The 23,786-nt window shown below is 35.3% G+C and overlaps 1 protein-coding gene across 4 annotated transcripts; it reads right to left on the bottom strand.

Moving 5' to 3' along the window:
• Positions 1 to 133: 133 nt before the first annotated feature.
• Positions 134 to 20,606, bottom strand: LOC127807564 (TOM1-like protein 4). Of its 4 annotated transcripts, none has more exons than XM_052345521.1 (10): positions 20,463 to 20,606; positions 19,698 to 19,822; positions 9,090 to 9,168; positions 7,263 to 7,361; positions 7,060 to 7,173; positions 5,343 to 5,521; positions 4,184 to 4,265; positions 3,224 to 3,309; positions 2,928 to 3,125; positions 134 to 1,017 (listed from the first exon to the last, which is right to left on the bottom strand). In XM_052345521.1, the coding sequence occupies exons 2-10, from the start codon at positions 19,805 to 19,807 to the stop codon at positions 378 to 380; spliced, it is 1,587 nt and encodes a 528-aa protein (XP_052201481.1). In that variant the 5' UTR covers positions 19,808 to 19,822; positions 20,463 to 20,606; the 3' UTR covers positions 134 to 377. The 4 variants fall into 4 exon arrangements, with proteins under 4 accessions (XP_052201481.1, XP_052201480.1, XP_052201479.1 ...); XM_052345520.1 differs by having other exon boundaries at positions 19,698 to 19,890; positions 20,463 to 20,589; XM_052345519.1 differs by having other exon boundaries at positions 19,698 to 19,890; positions 20,397 to 20,586.
• Positions 20,607 to 23,786: the final 3,180 nt, after the last annotated feature.

Genomic DNA, 23,786 nt, shown 5'->3' with positions numbered 1-23,786 from the left:
TGAACGATCAATGTGTCATTCAAACCCTTTTTGAACGAGGGAAAAAAAAAAAAAAACAGCAGCAGCAGCATTCCAAACCCTTACCTAGAGTTCAGCGAGAGCTTTCTGCCAAGAAAATTGGAAGTGGAAGCAATTTAAGAATCAAACCAACCAAGATATTATATATTCACAAGCTCTACAAATTCAATAAGTGGGTTCATCTCCTCTGAGAGTTACACCAGTGGTGGAAACGGCGGCAGCAGCAGTTTCCACCAACATTTATTTGAGGAGTCTTACGGTATAAAAACTTGAAGAAACTGACATCACTGAAAAAAAACTGTACCGCCACAAAACGAATAATCCATACACCCAACTACAATAACCTCCCGCTCAAAACATCAAAATGACCTATTGGCTTTGGAAGGCGAAGACGACTTGGCTTTCGCAAAATCAACCAGATCTTTGAAGAGCGCATCTTCCGGCTTCTCTTGTTTTTTTGGTGGGGTTGATGGATTAAGAGACAGACTCCGGGTTTGCCCAACTAAGTTGTCGTAAGAGGAAGAACCAGGAACACCACCGGAAGAAGCGTGATGTTGCTCAAAGAATTGCTGTCTCTGGTTATATTTGGAAGGCGGGGGTGGAATGCTGTTAGGAGATGGAACGTCCCAAGGAGCTCGAGGAAGCCTGTCAGCAGACTTGATCGTTGGAGCTGGTTCATCATGTGTGGTCGGCCCAGAGAACATGGCAGCAGTGGGGTTTATGTAATCAGAGGGAGGAGAGGAAGGTGGTGGACTCGATGGAGGCGGGATGGAATTTGCATTGTTTGAACGACTCGGGACGGCAAAAGACGAGGATCCTGATGACCTAGATAATCGTTCAGTATTATAGGCATCACCACTTAGATAATCAACCATCGCAGCATCTGTAATTGACTTCTGGGATGAGGGTGGAGGAGGTAGAATTGGGTTAATCCTCACTGGTTCCTTCTGGGCACTGGCTGGTTTTTGTCCCAGTCCAAGTGAAGTATCCCTTGATGACCTGCAATGACATGATTTTGTTTAACACGTTAATGCAAGACAGCAATGGGAATTTACTAGATGCCACTAAATGGAAAGCCTTTAAAAGGATGGAAGTTTTGACCAACATAAACTATTTTCATCCAATGAAAAGTTGCTTAAACCAAGGAAGCTTGCAGGAGCAAACAAGATATTACATGGCCATATCATTTAATGATTGTGCTTTCACTGCATCATACATGCCAACATACTAGAAAGAATAGACTGTGCATCTGAGTGGTGGATTCCACACTTTGGAGAAAAACATGCAGACTCAAGAATATTTTAAAAATGGAAATATAACAAGGTATAAATCCCTACTTGGATAACAACGCATCAGGCCTCTATCCCCACTATGTGGGGTTGGCTACATGAACTCTAGTTTGCCAACCATTTTTATCTACTACCTTATCTTCTGGAAGACCATTTTAACTCATATCATATCAGCCTACTTATTTGGATATTCAAAGTTGTATCCATTTCAAGCAAGTACATACTCTTCACAAACTAAATGCTCATCCTAAAAATCTAGTAACAAAAACAACCACCAAATCTATTCCAACATGGTGGGGTTGGCTACATGATTTTAACTAACAAATGAATGCTTTTGTTAGAATCCATATTAAAAGATCTGACGATTTTTACACACTATCAATGCAACGTCATTATTTATCCAGGGCTGGACCAGCTGTGAGATGGAATAATGCCTTCAAAACTAGAAATGTAGATGGTATTACCTCCACAAGAAAAGGTATCCTAAAAACATAGTTGTGTAATATAATCCATAAATAGTGCATCCTCCAAAATTTCAAAGTATTAGGGTGCTTACCTTGTGGCAGCTAAATTCTTTTGGTCATTACCTTCATGGATCTCTAGCTATCTTTTTTCACATCTTGTAAATCCACAGCTACCACTACTTTTTGTAATTATCCATTTAGTTACCTTGTAATTTTTCCAACTCAAGCATGGCTATGGTACAGTGATATTGTCTCAACTCATGTACTTCTCCCTTTCTATCTACACGGACTAATAACAGTTTTTTGATAAGAAATAAATGGGTTCTCCACCTAAATTCTTTAGATTGAATCAAAGAAAGTAATTGCATCATTGACCTTGTTGATGAAGTCATAAATTTTTGTTAGGAGCAGCCAACTTTTCCAGCATCATTTTTGGAACTTCATATGTATATGAAGATGCAGGTAGACTTGTTGATGGAAGAAAAACAGTTAACAGCAATTTGGTGACACTCATGACAGTGAAAGAAACAAATCCAAGAAAAAGCTAAAGAGTTCCATACTTCCAAACTGGTGCCATCCCCCTAGATTCATGATCATAACAACTTACACTCCTCATATCATTACTCAATCAAAGGCCAATCTAAATTCAAGGATTGAATATGTTCCAAAATATCAACAACGAATAATCACAGCTATTTCATATCCCATAAACCATTTTTACTGCAAGGTTAATCATCAATACGTGCACATGGTATGAAATGACATTCAGAAGCTCCACCCAAAAAAAAAAAATGAAGTCGAATCACTCATACACATAATGATGACGACAGTAATAACAATGACAAGATCCCAAACAAATGCTAACACAGTTTCGCGTTACCAAACAGGTGATATCCACTTGATTCAATTGTCATAATGTCCATTTCCTCATGTGAGAACCCACTCAAAGCCCAAGACAAAATCAAAGAGTTCAATAAATTCCAAAATATAGGACACCAGTGCTACATTGGTAGACATTAGCTACCTTTTACTGCATGCTTAATCAATATGTCCACATCATACAAGCAGTCAGTCATTAGCTCACAATAACAACACAAATAAGGTAAGCAGTCAGAGTCATTAGCTCACAATAACAACACAAAGAAGTTGATATTACCTGTGAGCTAACAGGGCAAAATCATCTTCTTCTGATTCATCATCCTCATGATTCACATTGACAAGAGGAGGTGTGACTGAATTTTCTGTTATTCCTACATCAACAGTAGGTGTTCCTTTTGCAATATCATCATGCCGGCGTAGAACTCGCTGCAAGTTATCATTCAGTGCTAACCCTCTGGAAAGAAGCTCTTCATCTCTGGCACAAAGCAAACATCATATGGTGAATTTATACAATTAAAACAATCCAAACCACAAAAGATCACCATATCATCATTTAATGAAACATATACTTACACAGTATTGTTAACGAGAATCATGACACGGTTTTGGTATGAACGGCACTGCTCAACAAGGTCAACAATCACTTCCTGTTTAACTTCCTGGCATGGAAATAATACAATAAGAAAGTAGTAAGACCTCAACAAAAATGAATTGACATTTCATATAAAAACAAAAGAGGCTTCCATTTTACTTGAAAATGGAATCACAATATTTATAGTAGTACTTCCGATCATATTTAAGAGGGTCAAGGGATCTCTCTAGAGGATACTTAAGATCACAACTAAATTGTGCATTGCAGTACTTCAAAGCACTACATATTCAAGGTAGTATTTCATATGGAAGGCAGCTGGTTTGTCCAGAGCGACAAGGGCACTCAAATCACAACTACAATATCAGATACTTGGGTCTACTTGGAAATCCGGCCATTTTGCACACATCATCTATCATCAATGGCAGTATTTCTTTTCATCTATCATCAACCAATACTCATGGAAGTTAAAAGGAACCCCAAGCAGTTGTGACAGTATAGTGAACTACGAAAAGAAAATTTTGGCCTCGTCACAACTTTTAGCAGCCCCAGGAGCAACAGTAAGATTGCTCTTTTGAGACTAGAAGGTCACAGTTCGACTCAGGAAATAACCTCTCTGCAATTTCTGACTAATAGGTCATGGTTCGTCTTGTGGAAACAGCCTCTTTGCAAAAAGGTAAGGAAAAGGCTGATAAAAATACAGCCCTCCCTTGAACCTAGCAAAGTGGGCAGCCTTCTGCAATGAGGACATTCTTTTTAACAATTTTTAGTAGAGGTCAGAAAATGCATAATATCCAAAAAAATAAAAAAAAGGAATCTTGATTGTGGGGAGAGTCCAACTTTATGTTATGTTTGAGAAAGACCCAAGAAAGAACATTTCATGAATGAATTGTTTACCCAGAACAAGAACTAAGCAAATGACTATAGAGAATAAGGGAGAACACCTCACGGTTCTGGGGATTCAAGGCACCAAGCATTTCTGTCAACACATCTGCTAGTCCCTGAGCAGTTTGAATCTCTAGCAAGCTGCAACAAAAACATATATTCAAACTAAGGAAATGGATTCTACGTACAAGAATCAGAAAAGAAAATGCATATGATGAGATAGATTGAGCATTGGTATTTGATTAATCTAATTAAAGTTACTTCGGCATAACTTAATGGAACCCTATCACAAATGACTAAAAGGAACCCACTGCTTATTACAGTTATGGTCCATTTGGTAGGCAGATCACAAAGTGGTAATACTACCTGGCAATGCATTACCTTGTTTGGTAAAAGAAGTAACAACCTTGTTTGGTACAAAAAGTAAGACGGAATTACTAATTTCTGGACAAGACAACTAAGTACAATTGTTTATAAACTAAGTACAATTAAGAAAGAACAGCAGAAGATAACTAAGTACATGTATTTATAAACCAAGTACAGTTGAGAAAGAACTACATGAACAGTAGTTTCTGGACAAGATAACCGAGTACAATTAAGAAAGAACCAAAGTCAGTATTTTAGGAATTAGCAATATACATACACACACACAACACAGAAGTACTTAGTTAACTAAGTACAATGAAAATGAATTGACATAAAAGCAAATAAAACAATACATCAGCAGGCAAATCAATTGATTATGAACTTTTTATAAGTGCAACTGATTGATGGCTCTTACAAGTAAGAGACTAGTGTTAAAACCAACATGATCCTCTTAGCCAAAAATAAAAATAAAATATGGAAAAACAAAATAAAAGGGAGGATGGGTTTCCAATTGGAATTTGCTAACGATTTCTTCCAATCATTTCTCATATGCATTTACCATCCTACCCAAGTTTCTTCCAACCTTTCTTCATGTCCATTCTCATCCTAACAAAGGGATTGAAGCCAAAAGCTTATGATTTTCATTGAAACTGAAATTGGAAACCAACCACCAGCATATGCCCAGCCCTGCCCTCATTCCAGACCATATGCACACAAACAAAAAGCATACTTCACAGAAAGAGAGATCAGACATCATACAATCAGATCTATAAATGCAGACAAACTGGAAGATAAAGATAGAACAATCTGACAGGGGTGGAAAGAAGCAAGAACTGGATATCCAAGTAATACCTGAGTCCAGAAGTATCAGACTGAAGAGAGGCCTGAACAGCAGCGTCCTCATATGTTGAAGCAGGGTATCCTAAAGGAGGTTGGTATGCAGAAGCAGGGTAACTTATGGGCTGGGTCTGCGGAGGCGTAAACAAAGGAACACTGTTTTCTTCTCTGGGAGGAAATTCTACTCCAGCAGCCTGTCAATCATTGTTATCAAAGCTAACTAACTGTTTTCAATCAATCCTACAGAAACTAAAAGAGTAAAGAAGCATGAATAGCAAACCTGAGGAGATCAATATTTTGACAAACTAATACTTGATGTCCTAATGAATCTAATGTCAATGACCAGAATGTTGATGGCAATAAATTAATACAATTCATAATAGAACTCACAGCAGTAGAAACACCTCATACTGAACACTCCTCCCCCCACCCCCCCACCCCTTCCAAAAATAAATAAATAAATGTTGAATGAATCACGGGATTACACATGATTTGGAGAGGAAGATTGCAAGCAGCCTTTCCAAGAATATATTGGATTCTCTCCAAAGATTAGGAATGTAATCATAGTTTAAAACAGTTTCCTAAATCTGTAAAGTTGTATATATGGTTTCCTTGTTTATTGTGTAGCATATCTTTCCTTTCATAGAACTTTCCTATAGTGTATTCTCTTCCCTATTAATAGGGAATGTATCCTATTGTTCAAAGTACGATTTTGATTCTGAACTTCCTTTCTACTCATCAATTTCTACAATAAATAAATAAAATACTGAGAGAACAGTAAAAAAAAATTAAAAACTGAAAATGCCGGGGAACAGGGAACAAGCTCCTCAAGGGACTTAAAACTGAGCATATGGTATCACCACTGATCATCTTTTGGTGAGCTCTTCACATAAAAAAAAAAAAATTGCTACCCTTTCGAAGTCAAAAACAAGCATATAGAAAAATGCATAACAAGAAAAATAACTTTTCTCTTTCATCTTCTTTAAATGCCAAAAATAGGAGAAGATGGCAGTCCAGCTCTATGAAGATTTTAACATTGTATATCATAAGAGCAACAGATGCAGGAGCCCCTAGGCTCCCTCCTAGAATGCAAGAGCCACTGGGCATTTTCGAGCAATCAAGCATGCATGGAGATTGACATACAATGAACTTGGCTACAAATGGCAATTAGCAAGGTGCTTGGATCAAGAATTCCTACAACCAAGCCGAAGGACGCTCTGAGCATTCCTTATGGCCAACAAGCAGTGCTCAGGTGGAGAGTCCCATGCCTGAGTTGACAGCCACAAGTGCCCAAAACTTGGTCTAATGGTAAAACATGACATACCATATATATCATTGGTTAGTTTATGGACAAGACAAGCTCATAATGGAGGCAATCAAGGAGACATGCCTGATCCCTAGAGGACAAGCTAAAAAAGCAGCTCGTATGCCTCACGTGAAATCACATTGATGATGTTTGATACCTAAAATGTTCATGTAGCTTGTTGGAGCACTACAAGTACCCACATAAGGTTGCCACATGTTAGCGACCTTTTGGCCAACATATCTTCTACCAGAAAAACCTTTCAGATTGTAAAGCTAATTTTTTATAACAAAACCATTTGAAAATAGAGTCAATGATATATACAGGCTTCAGACAACGAGAATTAATCACAAGAAAAAGGCCAGCGATTTCTGCTAAATGTAGAGCACTTGTTTGCTTGGAAAAATAAATAAATGAGTAACCAGTCACCTTGAGCTCATTATATGCAGCATAATAGTGGGGATACCTTCCCCTGGGTCCGCCCAAAGCTTCTTGCCATGTATCTATCAAAATTAATATCTTCTCCCTTACATTTAAATCAGGCTGCACAATCAGGATTAGAAGGGATGTAGACAATAAGTATCTTAATAAAAAGGAGGGGGGAAAACATCAAAGGCAAGAAGAGAACACACCTTCTTCTTCACTATTTTGACCATGTCATGTAAAATATCCCGCTCAACAATTTGCAGGAAAATATTCTCAGGACAGTTTTTACTGAGAGTCTCCAATACCTGGATGAGAAATTTTACAAGTTAAATAATGCTGTCATTATGTGCCTAACCAGCAATAGCACAGCCAACAAGTGACAATGTTAATAACTCAAACACAGTGATGAAAACCCGAAAGCCAACTATGCTAGAGACCATGAATAGAGAAGATTTGGTAATTTAATTTAGGATTATAGTTTTGCCTAGGCCCAAACCAGATATGGTCATTAGGAGCTGAAACATCTTTGGCCTCTGGATACCTAGTACAGTCTGGCCAAACAAATACAACAGAATCCTATGTTGCATGGACTCAGTAATGAGCATTGAGGCCACAGTATCTAGGCATCAAACTTCCTTACAAAGGCATCAGAATATGCAGACAAAAGGAGGACGTGGGTGTAGAGAAATGTTTATGCACATGTAATAGAATAATACAATACAACATCAGGAATATAGAAATTCCTGAATAAGGAGATTTCATCTCCCATCCATGTGAAAAGCTGGGAATATCCCTGTTATAGCTTATACTAAAGGTGACATCACTAAAAAAATGACAAGTGTTCCCTTTCCCTCATCGTATCTAATGAAAATGAATAGGCAAGGGAAATAACAGTCCCTGTAGCACATATAGCAATCAACATATTCAAAATCCCACTGAATGAGAATTGATGTACCAGAAACACTAGAAGACAGATTAAGGCAATGAAACAGAAATTACAACAAAGTATTGATGATAGCATTTAGGTAATAAACTTTCGTAGCATACCAAATTCTCAACCAAGGGTGGCAAGGCATGCTCAAACAAGAGAAGAGTTCAAAGAAGCCCAATAAGGAATTGCAAGAATGATAATAATAAGAAATCAAGGTTCTGTGTGGAATTCTGAGTGGTCACCTCACGGCTCCACATGGCATCCCAACATAACAACATTGATGACTATAAACAGCAACATGTCTATTTATGGAACTAGGTGGGGTTGGTGACGCGAATTTTAACTCACCAATCATCTCTATTTATGGAACATTGAAGATTCATCTTTAAAGAAATTTATTCACTTAAGGCATCATGAAGAAGCGCCTAGTACTACAGAAGCTGAAGACATGATATCACAATGAAGAAGACAGACTACCAATACTAAAACTAAAAGACTAACAACCAATAAGACACTGCAGAGAAAAAAAAGAAATAATGCAAAATGTGACACAAAAATTTGAGAATATAATTCAGCAAAGAAATCATTCTATGGATTATGGTTCTAACCGAAACACATAGAAGTCCATGAAGATGACTCAAGTCCACATAAGGAAATAATTCACATAAATGAGTTTTAATCATAATGAGTTTTAATCCCCATAAATGAAGTGTAAGAATCAAATGCTTGGGGGGAAAGACTTAGAATACTCCATATACAAATCATCAACGAAAAGCTGAAGTACTACTACCAACAATGGGGTTACAGGTCTATATTTTGTCTTCTTTTTTTTTATTTCCTCCTCTCATGGTTGATGCATTGGCCATGCTACACAGGATACCGTCCCCTCTGCACCTCTAGCAGCTATCTCTTACCAACTCAACTTGGCCAAGCCTTTTTTCCTAACTACTTTGGGGGGGAAATCTTTTACACCACAGATACGATAATATAAAATTTTATAACACCACGTGATCTGGTTGACTGCCAGTAAGACTCATAAGTTTCAACATAACCCTGAAAACAAGGCTATTTATAAGAAAAACAAAATTTAAAAAATACTGACAAAAAGAGTAAGGAGCTGTATTTTAGGATTTTTGTTCCCCAAACGCTTCTTGAGTATCTTCAATGCCTCTTTTGCCTGCCTGCAATTTCAGTCCAATCCAACAACAGTAAGAAACTACAAACTCTTTTAGTGGAATTGTTAAATAAAAATGGTAAAGCATCATTACAAAAAAATGGTAAGCATCATCACATAAAAATGGTAAAGCATCATACTAGATCAGGCATGCAAACTACAATAATTAAAAGTCAAAAGTTATATATCTAGCTCTAAGATAGAAGACCTATGTAAATAACGAAACTCGGCTTAAAGATGCTATATTATACATGCATATATCTATATAAGATGTAGAACGAAGAACAAGAACAAACAAAGAAGTTAACTCAGTATCTCAACTCAATATCGATTCAATAACCAAGGCTTCCTTCTATTAGATCTTAAACAACTATAGATAGGCCTCAAATAGACATAATGCTACTTTAAAATGTAATCAAATATTAAAATCCTGTCCTAATTAGAACACTGAATAATGGAAACAAAGAAAGAACAAAAAAAATAAAAAAATTTACAAAATATGCTAAAAATGTCCCCCTAAATATTTATTTCCCTCTCCTCCATCAAAATATTTCGAGCTAGGGGGAGGGGGGACACTTCAGAAACCCAATAATCTTCATTTCTCACATGCATGAGACAAGGGGGAGCATACTTCATGTGTCCAACTAATTTATAAGCAATAAGTAATTTCAAGGTTTAGGCAGTAAATACTTTGACATATCTTTAATAACCATCACAAAAAGGATTGGGATGTGGAGGAGTGATAATGGGATGGTGTTGGCCTAGGTTGTAGTGGGATGGTAATAAGAGCTGGTGTGGGCATTGGTTGATGGTTGACATGGATTAAGATGGATTGGTTGAGCACGAATTTTTTGATCTCTATCAAGTAGAAGCAACTTATTACACTTTTCTTGGATTAGCCAACTAACCATGTTGTATTGATATTGTGGCATATCAACATCAATACTTTATGATGGTGATATACCAAGATGACAAATTATTACCTCAACAATAATAAACTAAAGCCCGTTATTTACGGGATTTCTTTTTCCATTACCTTTGTAGGTCAAAAGCTTCTAGTCAGCACAAACCTTATCAAAGACAGCTGACGCTGCTCAACAGCATAAAAAGCAATAATTGATTGACAATCTGATACAGTAGGTATTACCTTGCTAAGAAAGACATTTTTTATTATTAAATATTTGCTTCAAAAAGACATCATATAAAAGCCCAAAAGTAAGCCCATGGTTGCACTCACAGGGGAGTACAGTATAGCTTGACCATACAACTCAGAGTCAATCAAACTCAGAGAGTCATCAAATTTCCATCTATTCTAACAAAGCCCCGACTGCAAACCATTATAATAGCACGCCAATAAGCAATGGTGCATATATATGCTTTCACGCATCAAGATCATTAAGAAAACCACCAAATTGAAGAAACCATACAAAACAGAAAGGGGAACTACAGCCCAGGAAAAGAGTTAAAGAGTTTATATATGAAAAATAACTTTGGGTTAAGGAGAACAATATCTTTAATATTGCTAAGAAACAGAAAGAGAAGAGAACATGTTACACAAAAAAAAAAAAAAAATGATTCTTATTTGGCTATCCCTACATCCATGATTCCAGGGGACAAAGCCCAGTAGGGCTACAACTCTCATTGATTTCACCATCTGATTTTTCATTATCAACCAGTATAAAATTGCTCCAATTACAATTGATAACTAGGGATTTCCAGAAATTAAATATAGGGCAAATTGCAATAATCATCCTTTACATTTGCTCTAACTGCAGAGACTATCCCTCAGATTTTAGAAATAGAAATGACTACCCCTGCTTTTAAAATTGGAATAGAATGACCAAAATACCCCTATTTCTCTCTTTTCACTCCTCTTTCTCTCTCCTAACTTCAGAGAAAAATAAATAAAAGAACATCGCCTGCCACAACCAGTGGCCAACCAAACCCCAGCAATCCACTGGGTTGGGGTTCTACAATGGAGCCCCAGACTTTTTTTTTTTTTTTTTTTTTGGTGTTGAATAAGATGAGATCCCCGGATTATTGGTGTTGAATAAGATGACATTTTCTGGCAACCTTTGTAAAAGAGCAAGGAGACAACTGAGATTGCAGAGGCGACTGTTTGTCCATGTCGGATCTCGCTTTCAGGGGATCATGGAATAAAAACAGGGGGTTGCTGATGCCGTTGAATAAGAAGACTCACTGCAAGAATTTGATTCGGCCACAATTGAAGGAAGAGAAAGAGAGGCCTGACATTGATGCAGTCCCTAGCCACCATTATTGAAGACCTAGTTTCATTGGAAGAAAGCTGAAGCAGAGAGTCCCTCACTGGAGAAGACAGAAGCTTTGCCACTGTTCTGAGCACGACTACTGCCCACTGCTTCCATAGAAGAGATGAGAAAGAGCACTGCCCTCACCATTGCCACTATAGACCTGCCATTGCCAGTAGCCATTGTTGAAAGAGAGATGTAGATGCCATAGCCACTTAGATGAAGAGAGAAGGGGTGGGTTCAAGTGGTCGGCAACTGATAATGAGAGAGAGAAGGGGCCGAGAAAGAGGAGAGAAAAAGTGAAAGTGTGTTGTTAAAATTTAAGGGTATTTTAGTCATTTTAGAATATTTAACTAGGGTTAAGTAATGAGATGAAGGAAATTGCAACATGGTATTAAAGGTTGAGGGTATTCATGTTTTCTCAAATGTTAGGGATACTATTTGCAATTACTCTAAACCTCACGGGTACCTTACGCATGTTTCCCTTAAATATTAACAGTTTATTTGTTTTTTTGATAAATAAATATAATGGTTCCTTCTAGGTCTAAAGTATCTCTAGGAAGTTAGAGATGCTCTCCCAGTAAAAGGAGAAAATCAGCAGCATGTAAGTATCCTGTGGTTATTTCACTCAATATATAGGCAAGAGTTGGATTTCAAGAATTGAGGTGAAAATTCTGAAGGTTATACAATATGCTACAAGAACTTACCTTATAGGTGAATACCTAATCAGTTCTAAGTATGTTTCCTATAGCAATATTCCTCTCGTTTTCCAGCTTCACAACAAATCACCTGTAGATTGAGTAATTGACTTATTATCACTTCTAGTATTGAATGTGTCCTTCCTATTCACGGCCATTCCCAAGCTCAAATAAAGGAGAAAAGTAGCATTAATGAGCCAACAGCTAGAATAAAACTTGTCAGATCAACTGTCATGACTTATAACAAGTGAGTAAACTGTTGGGGCATAACACTCTTAAGGATGCACCATATTGCTCGTTACAATGAAAAATGAGGTAGGTTTGTTGCATCAACACCCAAATGTAATGTCAAATCTGCAAGGATTCCCACATTTTCATAACTGAATGCAAGTAAATAAGTTGGCCTAAGATCAGAGTTTAAGCATTTGATCATGGAACATTCGAACTTTGACTAAATTATCAATGAAATTGATGGATATAATGATCAAGAGAAAAAATAATATTACTTGCCTCCAAGAGATGAAATGGTCAACAAGAAGGCTAAAATGTTAACTGAATCTGGATATACATTTTGGTACTCACAGAAAGATCGTACAAGGAATGGATTGGAGATTATTATGGATAACATCTCGGTTGGGATTGCTGGGGCTATGAGTTTTGCTTAATTGCAACTCAGCTGGGATTTGACTAAGACAAGCCCCCAATCAAACTCAGTACAGGCTTAAATGTTGCCAGAATTTCCAAAAGCTATACCCACATCATTGTGGCAATAAAGCTAAAAAGTCCAACTCATGTCTGATGGAAGGAAGATTTACTGGTAGAAATCAACTCCTGTAAAGAAGAGGTGGTTGCATGGAGAAACTTGATAATAATTTGTTGCTGCTCCCTCGAAGCTTTTCTTGGTTCTCTTTTAATTCCAAGCAAGACATTGAACTTCATGTTTTGTAGTTCAGACATAATGAGTACAAACTAGCACCCTAGCATCCTTTTTCTCTCTTATGGCAGCTCTTCATACAGATTGAGAAGTCAACAAGAAGGAAAAAAAATATGGAAGAAATGGAAATGAGTGTTATTATGGGAATTGGAAAAGGCTAATGAATGAGATAATCAAGATACTGATGTTGATGAGAGCTAACCATTTGAAGAGAGCAAAGCGGAATTATTAATTAATTTGAAAACAATAAAAAAAATCCAAACATCACTTTTTTATTTCCTGATAAATTAAAGATTTACTTAAGAAACTGGATTGTTCTGTTCTTCCTTCATTGCTTCCAAACAATCAACTTAAAAATCAGAATAAATTCAACTTTTCTTGCTCTCATGGCCGTAACTTATGTGCATGCACATTTCAATATCTAGTATTCCAATACTCGAGGTAAGGTGTTTTAAACATCAAGGAGAATGATCACAGCAAGGAAAGTATAAAAGGTTAAATGTTAGTATATATATACCATGTGCTTATAGAATAATCTAATTCAAATTGCCATTAATTTGAGTCATGCCTCTTGTTGGACGAGATTGGGTGTTCCAAGTTCGAAAAGGAAAAGATAAGGTGGTTGAATAAGATAAAGATTTAAAAAATAAGGAAGCCTTGAAGATGAGATAAAGCTCCAAGATTCAATCTTAAATTCAGAAGATAAATTCCAGCATTTTTGAATATTAGTTACTATTATCTAAATTTGAATTTCTTCCTGTTTTCTAGGAGATATAATAGATCTTTTTTCCTTGTATAAATATCTCTACTCGGATTCAATAAATTTTTAAGTAAGCTTTCAAGAGTTTAGCTTATTTCATGGTATCATAGCCAAATCCTGGTCACCTAGATCTCGAGGTCTAGGCTGTTTACAAAATCATGGCCGAAACCCTACCAAACCCAACCATAACCAAAGCCTCAGCCACGAGTTCTCCTAATCCTCATTCTCAACCAAATTTTTCTACAAACCCTATTGATAACCATCCTCTACAGATTACTCAACATAAGTTAAATGGGAGTAATTTCGAAGAATGGTTTCAATCAGTATTGCTTGTAATCAAAGGAAAAGGAAAAGCTGGATACTTGACAGGAGCAATGGATACTTGACAGGAGCAATCCCTACTCCACCAAAGCAAATTATGGCACTTGGGAAGCAGAAAACACAACCTATTATGGCATGGATTATCAACTCAATGGAACAAAGGATTGGTAGAACCTATCTCTTCTACAAGACAGTGAAAGAGATTTGAGATGCAGTCTAAGAAATGTATTCAGATTTGGAGAATACCTCTCAATGTTTTGAGATCAAGTCAACCATTTATACAACCAAACAAGATAATTTGAATATTACAGAATATTATAACATTTTGATTGAGTTATGGCATGAGACGGATTTATTCTACAATGTTAATTAGTTAGGAGTGTTTAGCTAATAGCACAAAATATAATAAAATGTTAGAAAAGGATCGTGTCTTTAATTTCCTCCATGGTCTTAACTCTGATTTGGATGAAGTTCGTGGAAGATTATTGAGTACTAAACCCTTACCCACACTTAGAGAAGTGTTTGCTAAGGTAAGGAGAGAGGAGAGCAAGCGTAAGGTGATGCTTACCCAATAAACAAACTCCATCTTACGTCATCAAAACTCTACTCTTGCTACTGTCAAACATATGGATACTTTGTCAAGAAATCAAGGGAAGGACAAGCAATAGTGTGACCACTATAACAAACTCTACCACACACGAGAAACATGCTAGAAGATTCATGACAAACCAACAAACTGGAAGCCACAAAATAAGAAGGAAACAACCAAATCAACAACCAGATCAGCCTATGTTGCCGAAGTCTCCACTAAATCTAGGAACAACACAAATCTAAACCTATCAGCAGAGTAGGTTCAATCCTTACAAAGGCTGCTAAATCAAACTGCAGGTATAAACCCCTTAAAGTCCTCCTACTCCTAAGCCTTACAAGGTATTCCTTATTACTCACTAATCTCACGAAAGCTTCCTAAACATGTCTAGATAGTGGATACGAGTGCATCATATCATATGTCAAGTTTGGCTAACTCTATGGTGGATTACACACCTTGTAACACAACTATTGATATTTCTATGGCTGACAGCACAACCTCTCCTACCTGGGGTTTTGGAACAGTGTGTTTAACAAAACTAAAGTTGAAATCTATTCTACATGTACCGGGATTGCAGTGCAATTTACTATCAGTTAATAAACTTACAAGAGATATGAATTGTAGTGTCACTTTTTTCCCATCATACTATATATTTTAGGACTAGGCTTTGGGGATGATGATGGTAGTGCTAAGGCTAGAAATGGCATTTATTATGTGACAAAAGATGTTCCAAGTCCTTCAACCAATAAAGATGTCCTTACTGTAACAGTTAATGCCAATGTTCTGTTGTGGCATAAATGCCTAGGACACCCTAGTTTCCCATATCTAAAATCTTTGTATCCTCACCTTTTCATTAATAAAGCACAATCTTTTCAATGTGAGTAGTGTACTCTTACAAAACAATCTCGTTCTCATTATTCTATACAGCCCTATAAACCATCTAAGCCTTTTCACTTGATCCATAGTGATATTTGGGGTCCTTTTAAACATCTCAATATCTTGAGTTCTCGTTGGTTAGTAACCTTTATTGATGATCATACTAGAATTTGTTGAGTTTATCTTATGAGAGAAAAATCAAAGGCCAGCAGCACTTTCAAAAGGTTTCACAAACTCATTTTGAATGTGTTTCAAATTCCTATTCATGTTCTTAGAACTAATAATGGTCGTGAATACTTTTTCCATGATTTCACTAACTATCTCTCTAAACATGGCATATTTCATCAAAGCTCATGTCCATACGCCCCTCAACAAAATGGGGTGGCTGAGAGAAAAATCAGACACCTACTTGAGGTGGCATAAGCCATGATATTCACTACCCATGTTCCTCACTCTTATTGGAGAGGAAGCTATTTTTATAGCCTCTTATCTCATCAATCGTCTTCCCTCTAAAATCTTGCAATTCAGAACTCTTCTCAACACTCTTCGTGATATGTGTCCAAATGTCCATCTCCTTACTTCTTTGTCACCCAAGGTCTTGTCTATGTTCATAACACAAATCCCTCAGACCAAACTCGAACCAAAGGCACTTATAAATTATCTTTGTTGGGTAGTCTCTTTCCCAAAAAGGATACAAGTGCTATTGTTCCTCTTCTCACAGATTTTTTGTGTCCTCTAATGTCATATTCTATGAGGATCACCCATTTTATCCTCCTACATCTTCTCTAGAGGAGACTGCCAACACACAGTGGCCTTGGGATCCCCTCATTTCTCTTCCTCTGCCTGATTCTATTCCATCTACCCTGCCATTATGTACTCAAGGGGAGCATCAGCATAAACTCCTGACAACCCCTGATATTTCTATACCTAATCCGCACCTATCTAATACCTCTCCTAATACCTTTACTCATAAAACAGTCCTTGATACTCACCTTCCAACTCCTAACCTTCCCTCTCCTGACCTTCCACCTCCTGACAGTCCTCTTCTAGTTTATTCCAGACGACCTAAAGGCCATCAAGAACCTCAGCACAATCAGCCATCAAATCCAGAGGCTGGTCCATCCGAGGACAACAATATTAAAGGATGGATGAAGATTTGGATTGGGCTATTCCTATAGCACTGTGAGAAGGGGTAAGGCCATGTGTTAAGTACCCTATTTCTAATCATTTGACTTATACAAAATTGTCTCCCCAATTCAGGGCTTTTGTTGCAAGTATTGACAACATTGAAGTTACTAAAACCATCCAATGTGCTATGAAGGATCCCAAGTGGAAGGCTACTGTTCTGGAAGAAATGAAGGCCCTAGTTGGTAATAATACATGGGATATAGTAAAATTAACCCCCAAATAAGAAGGTAGTTGGATGTAAATGGGTATTCACAATAAAAAATCATGCAAATGGGAGTGTTGAAAGATATAAGGCTCGATTGGTGGCCCCTTGGTTCACCCAAACCTATGGGATTGACTATAAGGAGACATTTGCTCATTCAGTTAAATTGAATTCTATCAGGGTATTATTCCCTATTGTTGATAATTTAGAGTGGCATTTATTTCAATTTGATATTAAAAATGCTTTCCTTAATGGAAATTTGGATGGGGAGATATATATGCGGGTTCCTCCTGGTTTTGAGCATGAAGTTGACACTAGAAAGGTTTATAAGCTTAAGAGGTCTCTATATGGGTTAAAACAATCTCCAAGAGCCTGGTTTAAGAAGTTTACTATGACCCTAAATCGGTTAAGGTATAAACAGGGGCAAGCAAACCATACTTTGTTCATAAAACACATAGCAAATGGAAGAAAGACTATATTAATCGTCAATGTGGATGATATTATAGTGACAAGAGATGGCTTGCAAGAAATAAAGCACTTGAAGAAGCAATTGAGAGCTGAATTTGAAGTCAAAGACCTAGGAACAATGAGGTATCTCCTAGGAATGGAGGGGGCTCAAAATAAAGGAGGTGTGTTCATCTCACAGAGAAAATATACTCTTGATTTATTGAAAGAAACAGGTATGCTAGGGTGCAAACCTGCTGGAACACCCCTAGAAAAGAACTTAAAATCAGGACAAATTAATGATGATGCCCCAGTAAAAAAGGAAAGATATCAACAATTGGTCGGAAAATTAATCTACTTGTCTCTTACAAGGTCGAATATAGCCTATGTAGTAAGTGTAATCAGTCAATATATGCATTCTCCCACTCAAAGACATATGAATGTTGTTTTTCATGTCCTCATGTATCTAAAAGGGACACCTGAAAAAATATTACTATTTTAGAAAACAGAGGAGAGGAATTAAGGGCTTTGTTGATGCGGATTGAGCAAGGACTATTGAAAATGGCCAATCAACTTCAAGTTATTGCACTAAGGTATGGGGAAAATGTGGTTACATGGAGAAGTAAGAAGCAGTCGATTGTTGCCCACAGCAATGCTGAGGCAAACAGAATTCTGAGCTATAGCTCAAGGAATCTATGAAGTGATTTAGTTAGAAAGGCTGATGGAAGACTTACATATTCCTTTGTTACAGCAAATGGAGGTGTACAGTCATAGTAAATCAGCAATTAGTATTGTTAAAAATCCAATTCAGCATGATCGAATGAAGCATGTAAGAATAGATCGAAACTTTACAAAGAGGGAAATTGAGGAAAGAGGAATTAATCTATCCTATATTCCTATAACAAGTCAAGTGACTGATGTGTTTACAAAAGCCATGGCAAGACCAGGTTTCGAATTACTAATTGGCAAGCTGGGAATGACTAGTATCTATTCTCCAACTTGAGAGGGAGTATTAGACGAGATTGGGTGTTTAAGTTTGAAAAGGAAAAGATAAAGTTGGTTGGATAAGATAAAAATTTAAAAGATAAGGAAGCCTTGAAGATAAGATAAAGCTCCACGATTCAAGGGAAATATTCAAGCTTAAATTCACAAGATAAATTCCAGCATTTTTTAATACTAGTTATTGTTATCTAAATTTGAATTTGTTCCTGTTTTCTAGGAGATATAATAGATCTTTTTTCCTTATATAAATATCTCTACTCGGATTCAATAAATCTTTAAGTAAGCTTTCTAGTGTTTAGCTTATTTCACCTCTTTAACATTTTATAAATCAGTAGATAACCAGCTAAACATGTACGTAAGTGTTCCTTTATGTTTAAAAGTTAGTGGTTGTTTGGTCTTTTTTTTTTTAACCCCTAATAAGCAAAGATAGTTTTGATGATCTTAAATTAATGCTAGTACGCATGTAAAGGTTGCTGTGGATGATGGATCTTATTTTAAGCCTAGCAATATTACTGGGCAACTGCATGTGCTTTACTTTTCAAAATTCCACAATTCTATCATGGATTCACCTTCCTACCACAATTTAGAGAAAACTCACAACCTGCAAATATATATTAATGGCATTACTATATAAACAAAAGTTGAAAATTCTTGAAGCTACTAAGACTTTGTGAAGCGTGATTACTTAGAGTGGCCCTAAATAGGGGGCAATTCCTAAGAAATACCGATGAGGCCCCTCAAATCTTCTTCTCTAACTTTTCTTCCCCTTCACATGACATTGTGCTCAAGGTACCCTTTAGAAACCCAGAAAACCCACACATTCAGTATCAGTGTTCTTCCCAGGCAAGAATTGATGAATCCTTGTCCTCTCCGCAACAATTGGCTTTAACCAAAACCCTCTATACTTTTCTAACCAAAGACATGCTGCAGCTAAGTTCTGAATACACATCGTTGGGAAGCAATATCGATAGTTTCTCATATAAAAAACCTTAGAAGCTTTCAACTCCAAGTTATTAAACCATCTTATATGACATATGAAGTGTTCACTTCTAAATATTTCTGAAATCTTAAGCTATGCAACAAAAACTATGCATGTACCAAAGCTTTGAAGCTCGTACTGCAAAGCTCGACATATAAAAACAATAAGATATTCAGTTCTTTCTAATTTCACAAATTAGAGAAATGAATAACCAAATCACTCGAGGGATCTCATGAACAATCAACACACGATAGGTGGTAGAAAAAGAAATTATACCCAGGATCCATGTTTATTATATCACACAGCTCAATGTTTATTGCCCAGTCTGGGCCAATCAGCATGTCACTTGTTGCCCTCTCCGCGCAGGCCACTGCATTACTAGCCATCTTCCTCTACTATCTCTGAGACCAGACAAAACCACCAAAGGAGTCAATTTGCAGATCAAATCCCAGCACTAATTTGAAATCTCCTGCATATAAATTATAAAGAAACAAAAACGAGAATGTATACTTATTATGGCGTAAGTGCATTACGAATTCACGAGGAAACAAAGAGAACAGACAACAAAAATCAAACCCAAAAAATGGTCTCATAAATCTGTAGCTAACACGAAAATGAAGCCCCAAATTCCTGAGTGGAAATTGAAAATCCCAAAGAACTATAGCTTGAAATTAAAAAAAAAAAATCAATTAATATACAAATTACGGAATTCCGATAAGACTTGCTGCTTGAAGAAAAAGTCGAATGAGGAAACAAGAAAACCGATAAAAACTGATGGAGAAAAAGGAAACCCCAGAAACTGCGTCGTCAAAGTGTAATTGCCAAGAAAAAAACCTCTAGTTCCGAATGTAAGCCAAAAAAGCCCTAGTAATTAGCCTAAAATCCAAGAACCCAACAATCCACCGAATTAAAGCTCAAAAGCAGAAATTCAATCATAAAACAGAATCAAATCGCTGCAAACCCAGGAACACAGACCTCCAATTCAACAGCAGAAAGAGACGAAATCGGAGACTCAGTACAGATAAGGATCAATAATCGTACAATCAAAAGGGAATTTCCAGAAGAACAGCTCGAGATCCTCCAAGTCTTGCCCAGTGAAGAGAGAGAAACTATAGAATACGAAAATTGAGAGAGAGTTGAAAGACGAATTTGCGAGAGGTCAGTTCCCATCACCAGTTGGTGTATATATATTGAACATTTTCTTGCGGGAGGCTAGACTAACTAGGGATGTTGAGGTGAGCCTGTAACGGGCGAATGGGAGCTTGCCACGTCTCTGAATTTTGGCTGTGAGGCTCTTAGATTTGGGGTTTTGACTTCGCTTGGAAAGTGGAGAAGCTAATATGAGCCGCCGTAAGCGCGTTTTGGGCCGTGGCTAATAGGTTTGAACAAGGGGAGATGACATTTGACCATTTAAGGTTCCTGATGTGAGATGGGCTGACCCGAATAATTGTGTGTTTAATTTTGTGAAAAGGGCCAATTACATTCCCAACTTTTTGCCAAAAATAAAATAAACATTTTCAATTTATTAAAGAATGCCTAATTTTATTTCTATTCTTAAACTCTCTCATTTGTTTTCTCTCTTATTCCTTCCCTTTTAATCTAGTTAGCCAATAAGGGAAAGAGGAACTTTCATGAGGAGAATAATATATTCTTCTCTAAATTTGATTTTAATTAATTTCATTATCGATGAAAAATCTTTCGTCTTATTATCTCTTTATCGTCCTCTTCTTCTTTTTTTAGAAATTTCATTCCCAATTTGATTGTAGATAAAATTTTATAATCCCCTTTGTATATATATATATATATTTGAACTCTTAAACCTATTTATAGTGGTATCCGATGATAGGAATAAACTACTATTTATATTTATTTTTCTTTAGTTATAAAGAAGAGAGAAAAGTTTTTTTTGTCATTTAATAAACTTATGAGATGTCTTTATTGTTTTTGATAAGTTAAGGGATTTTATATTTTCTTTTTTTGCTAAATTAGTCTCTAAGAAAACGTTTGGTATAGAAGAAGTTTTCAAATTTTTTGGAATGTTATGTTAGGAATTTATATTCTCATGTTTGGTATAATTTTTTTAAAAAAAAAAATTCTAAAAAAATAACATTCCCAGTATTTATTTTTAATCAACTTTCTCATAAAAAGATTTCCAAGAAAGTTAGGAATCTTAGGTTGCATTCTCTTTATTTTTTAATTTTCAATTTTGAGTTTTGAATTCATTTTCAGTTTTCTGTTTTGATAGTCTATTTTTAAAAAATTAAAAACACGTTCTCTTTGTCATTTTGAAAAACTATTTCTCAAAACAGAAAATTAGAAAACGCGTTCTCTTTAAACTTTTGAAAATTATTTTTTAATGATATTTTATTCAATAAATTTAATTATTCAGTAAATTAAAAATATTCAATGTTAATATATTATTAAAAAATATATACATTTTAAAGTTAATGAATTTTGTAATATTTTTTTCTATTATAATAATAAAATACAAATAAATAAATGTGTTTTGAGTTTTGAGTTTGTTTTTTATAAAAATACTCAAAACAACTTTTTGTTGTTTTGAGTTTTCTTTGTAATTTTTTTTTTATTTTTAAAAATATATTTTTAGAAACAGTAAAGAGAACGAGTTTTCTTTATTTTAGAAAACTGAAAACTAAAAATGACTTGAAAACAATAAAGAGAACGCAGCTTCAAGATTCCGATGGACTTAAAAAAGTTTTAACAGATAAAAAGTCTAAAGCATAACTTATCCTCTTATAACTCTAGAGTCATTTCACGATTATTTTTACCATAACTTACTTCTTACAAATATATATATATATATATAGTGTGTAAAAAAATAACGTTTTTTAACTTCCTAAAAGATTGTGGAACCCAATATTTTATATATTAGAAAGAATTTATCTTTTTTAAACAAAAAATCAAATAAGGGTAATTATGGAAAAAAAAATATGGATTCTCAAGAATATTGTATTTAAACCAAACACAAGAATGTAATATTTTTAAAAAAGAATACCCAACATTCTTGAAAATGTTTAAATCTAACCAAATATAGAGTTGCATAAATTATGAAAATCAAATATTTTCAAGAACATTTTTAAGAATTATGAATTTCAGGAATCTAAAAATTTTCCCCGTACCAAATGCCTCCTAAGAGTGACACTATAATTTATCTTTTTTTGTCAAATTAATCATTTGTATAATCAATTATAACTCATTTACAGGCTTGTCTAAATTATTCCTAAAATAAAGTGTGTGTATTATAATTGAAGATTTTTTGTTGTATTATTTATATAATTTAAAATTTAAATATATATAATAAAATACACTAATTTGATATATTCTACCCAAACAAGTTTGAAAAATCGAACTTGAAATGAGTTTTAAATTTAGAATTTAGGAAAGAATTATATAAATTTGATATGAATGAGCCAAAATAAAACTAAAGCCCACATGTGAACGAGTTGGCCTTGCTGACTAGTCACATTTGAATTTCTTATTTTGGATTTGTTTATATAATAAATGGGAGACAGAAAAGTGGGTCAACCAAAGGAAACGTGGGTTGGGTTGGGGTCTATTTTGGGATGGACCACCCATTGTTCAAAGTTATTTATTAAAAATTAATTAAGTGGAATGAATGGTAAGAAATGTTCAAAGTTTAGCAAAGACTTGGGACAGACTTAACTCTCATAAACAGTATATATTAAACCTTTTTGACAATAACCACAATTGTTGTGTTTTGTTCATTTTCATTAAATCAGTAGAGTACTTGTCAAGAACTGTCGTTCCAATTAGGGGTCACCATTCCCAACTCCTCAAATGGTTTAAATTGAATAGAACTATTTTTTTTTTTAAATCAAACTGAACAAATAATTGTTCAAACAAATAAAAAATAGAAAAATCAAAAAAATGAAAATAATATGGTATAAGCATATAGAAGTAATTTAGAGAATAAGAATTACTTGGATAAAAAAAATATTTATGGATTAAGAATAATTTTTACTCTATTAATTTTTGTAAATAAATTTCAGTTCAAAAATACTATTCGATTAAAAAGATTTATTGTTCGAGTAAAATAATATTACTCTATTAAAAAGTTTTCCTAGTCGATTATACATTATTTTTGACATTTCGGTCAGTTTGATTATTTTGATTTTCTTCAATAAGGAGATTGTTGTGTCATGGGTAAAAATCTATTAAAAGATCAAAAAAATCCAAAAGTCCAAAGTAATATTTTTGGGCTAAAATGTATAGATTTTTTGTACACTGGAGTCCCACATAAACCCGCAAACTAGATAATTCTGACATTCAAAAATCCCTTCAAATATTCCAACAAAAGAGAAAATTATTATGCGGAAAGAATTA

Source organism: Diospyros lotus, chromosome 8 (assembly GCF_014633365.1).
Source record: "Diospyros lotus cultivar Yz01 chromosome 8, ASM1463336v1, whole genome shotgun sequence".
NCBI classification, from domain to species: Eukaryota; Viridiplantae; Streptophyta; class Magnoliopsida; order Ericales; family Ebenaceae; genus Diospyros; species Diospyros lotus.
This window is presented reverse-complemented; position numbering and strand designations above follow the sequence as displayed.

Excerpts from the sequence above, each read along its gene's own strand:
- LOC127807564 (XM_052345521.1), bottom strand. The coding sequence starts at position 19,807 with ATGGCTAGTAATGCAGTGGCCTGCGCGGAGAGGGCAACAAGTGACATG. Across the intron at positions 5,522-7,059 it reads CTGCATATAATGAGCTCAAG|GCTGCTGGAGTAGAATTTCC; the intron begins GTGACTGGTTAC and ends AATGATTGACAG. Across the intron at positions 3,310-4,183 it reads TGAATCCCCAGAACCGTGAG|GAAGTTAAACAGGAAGTGAT; the intron begins GTGTTCTCCCTT and ends TTTCCATGCCAG.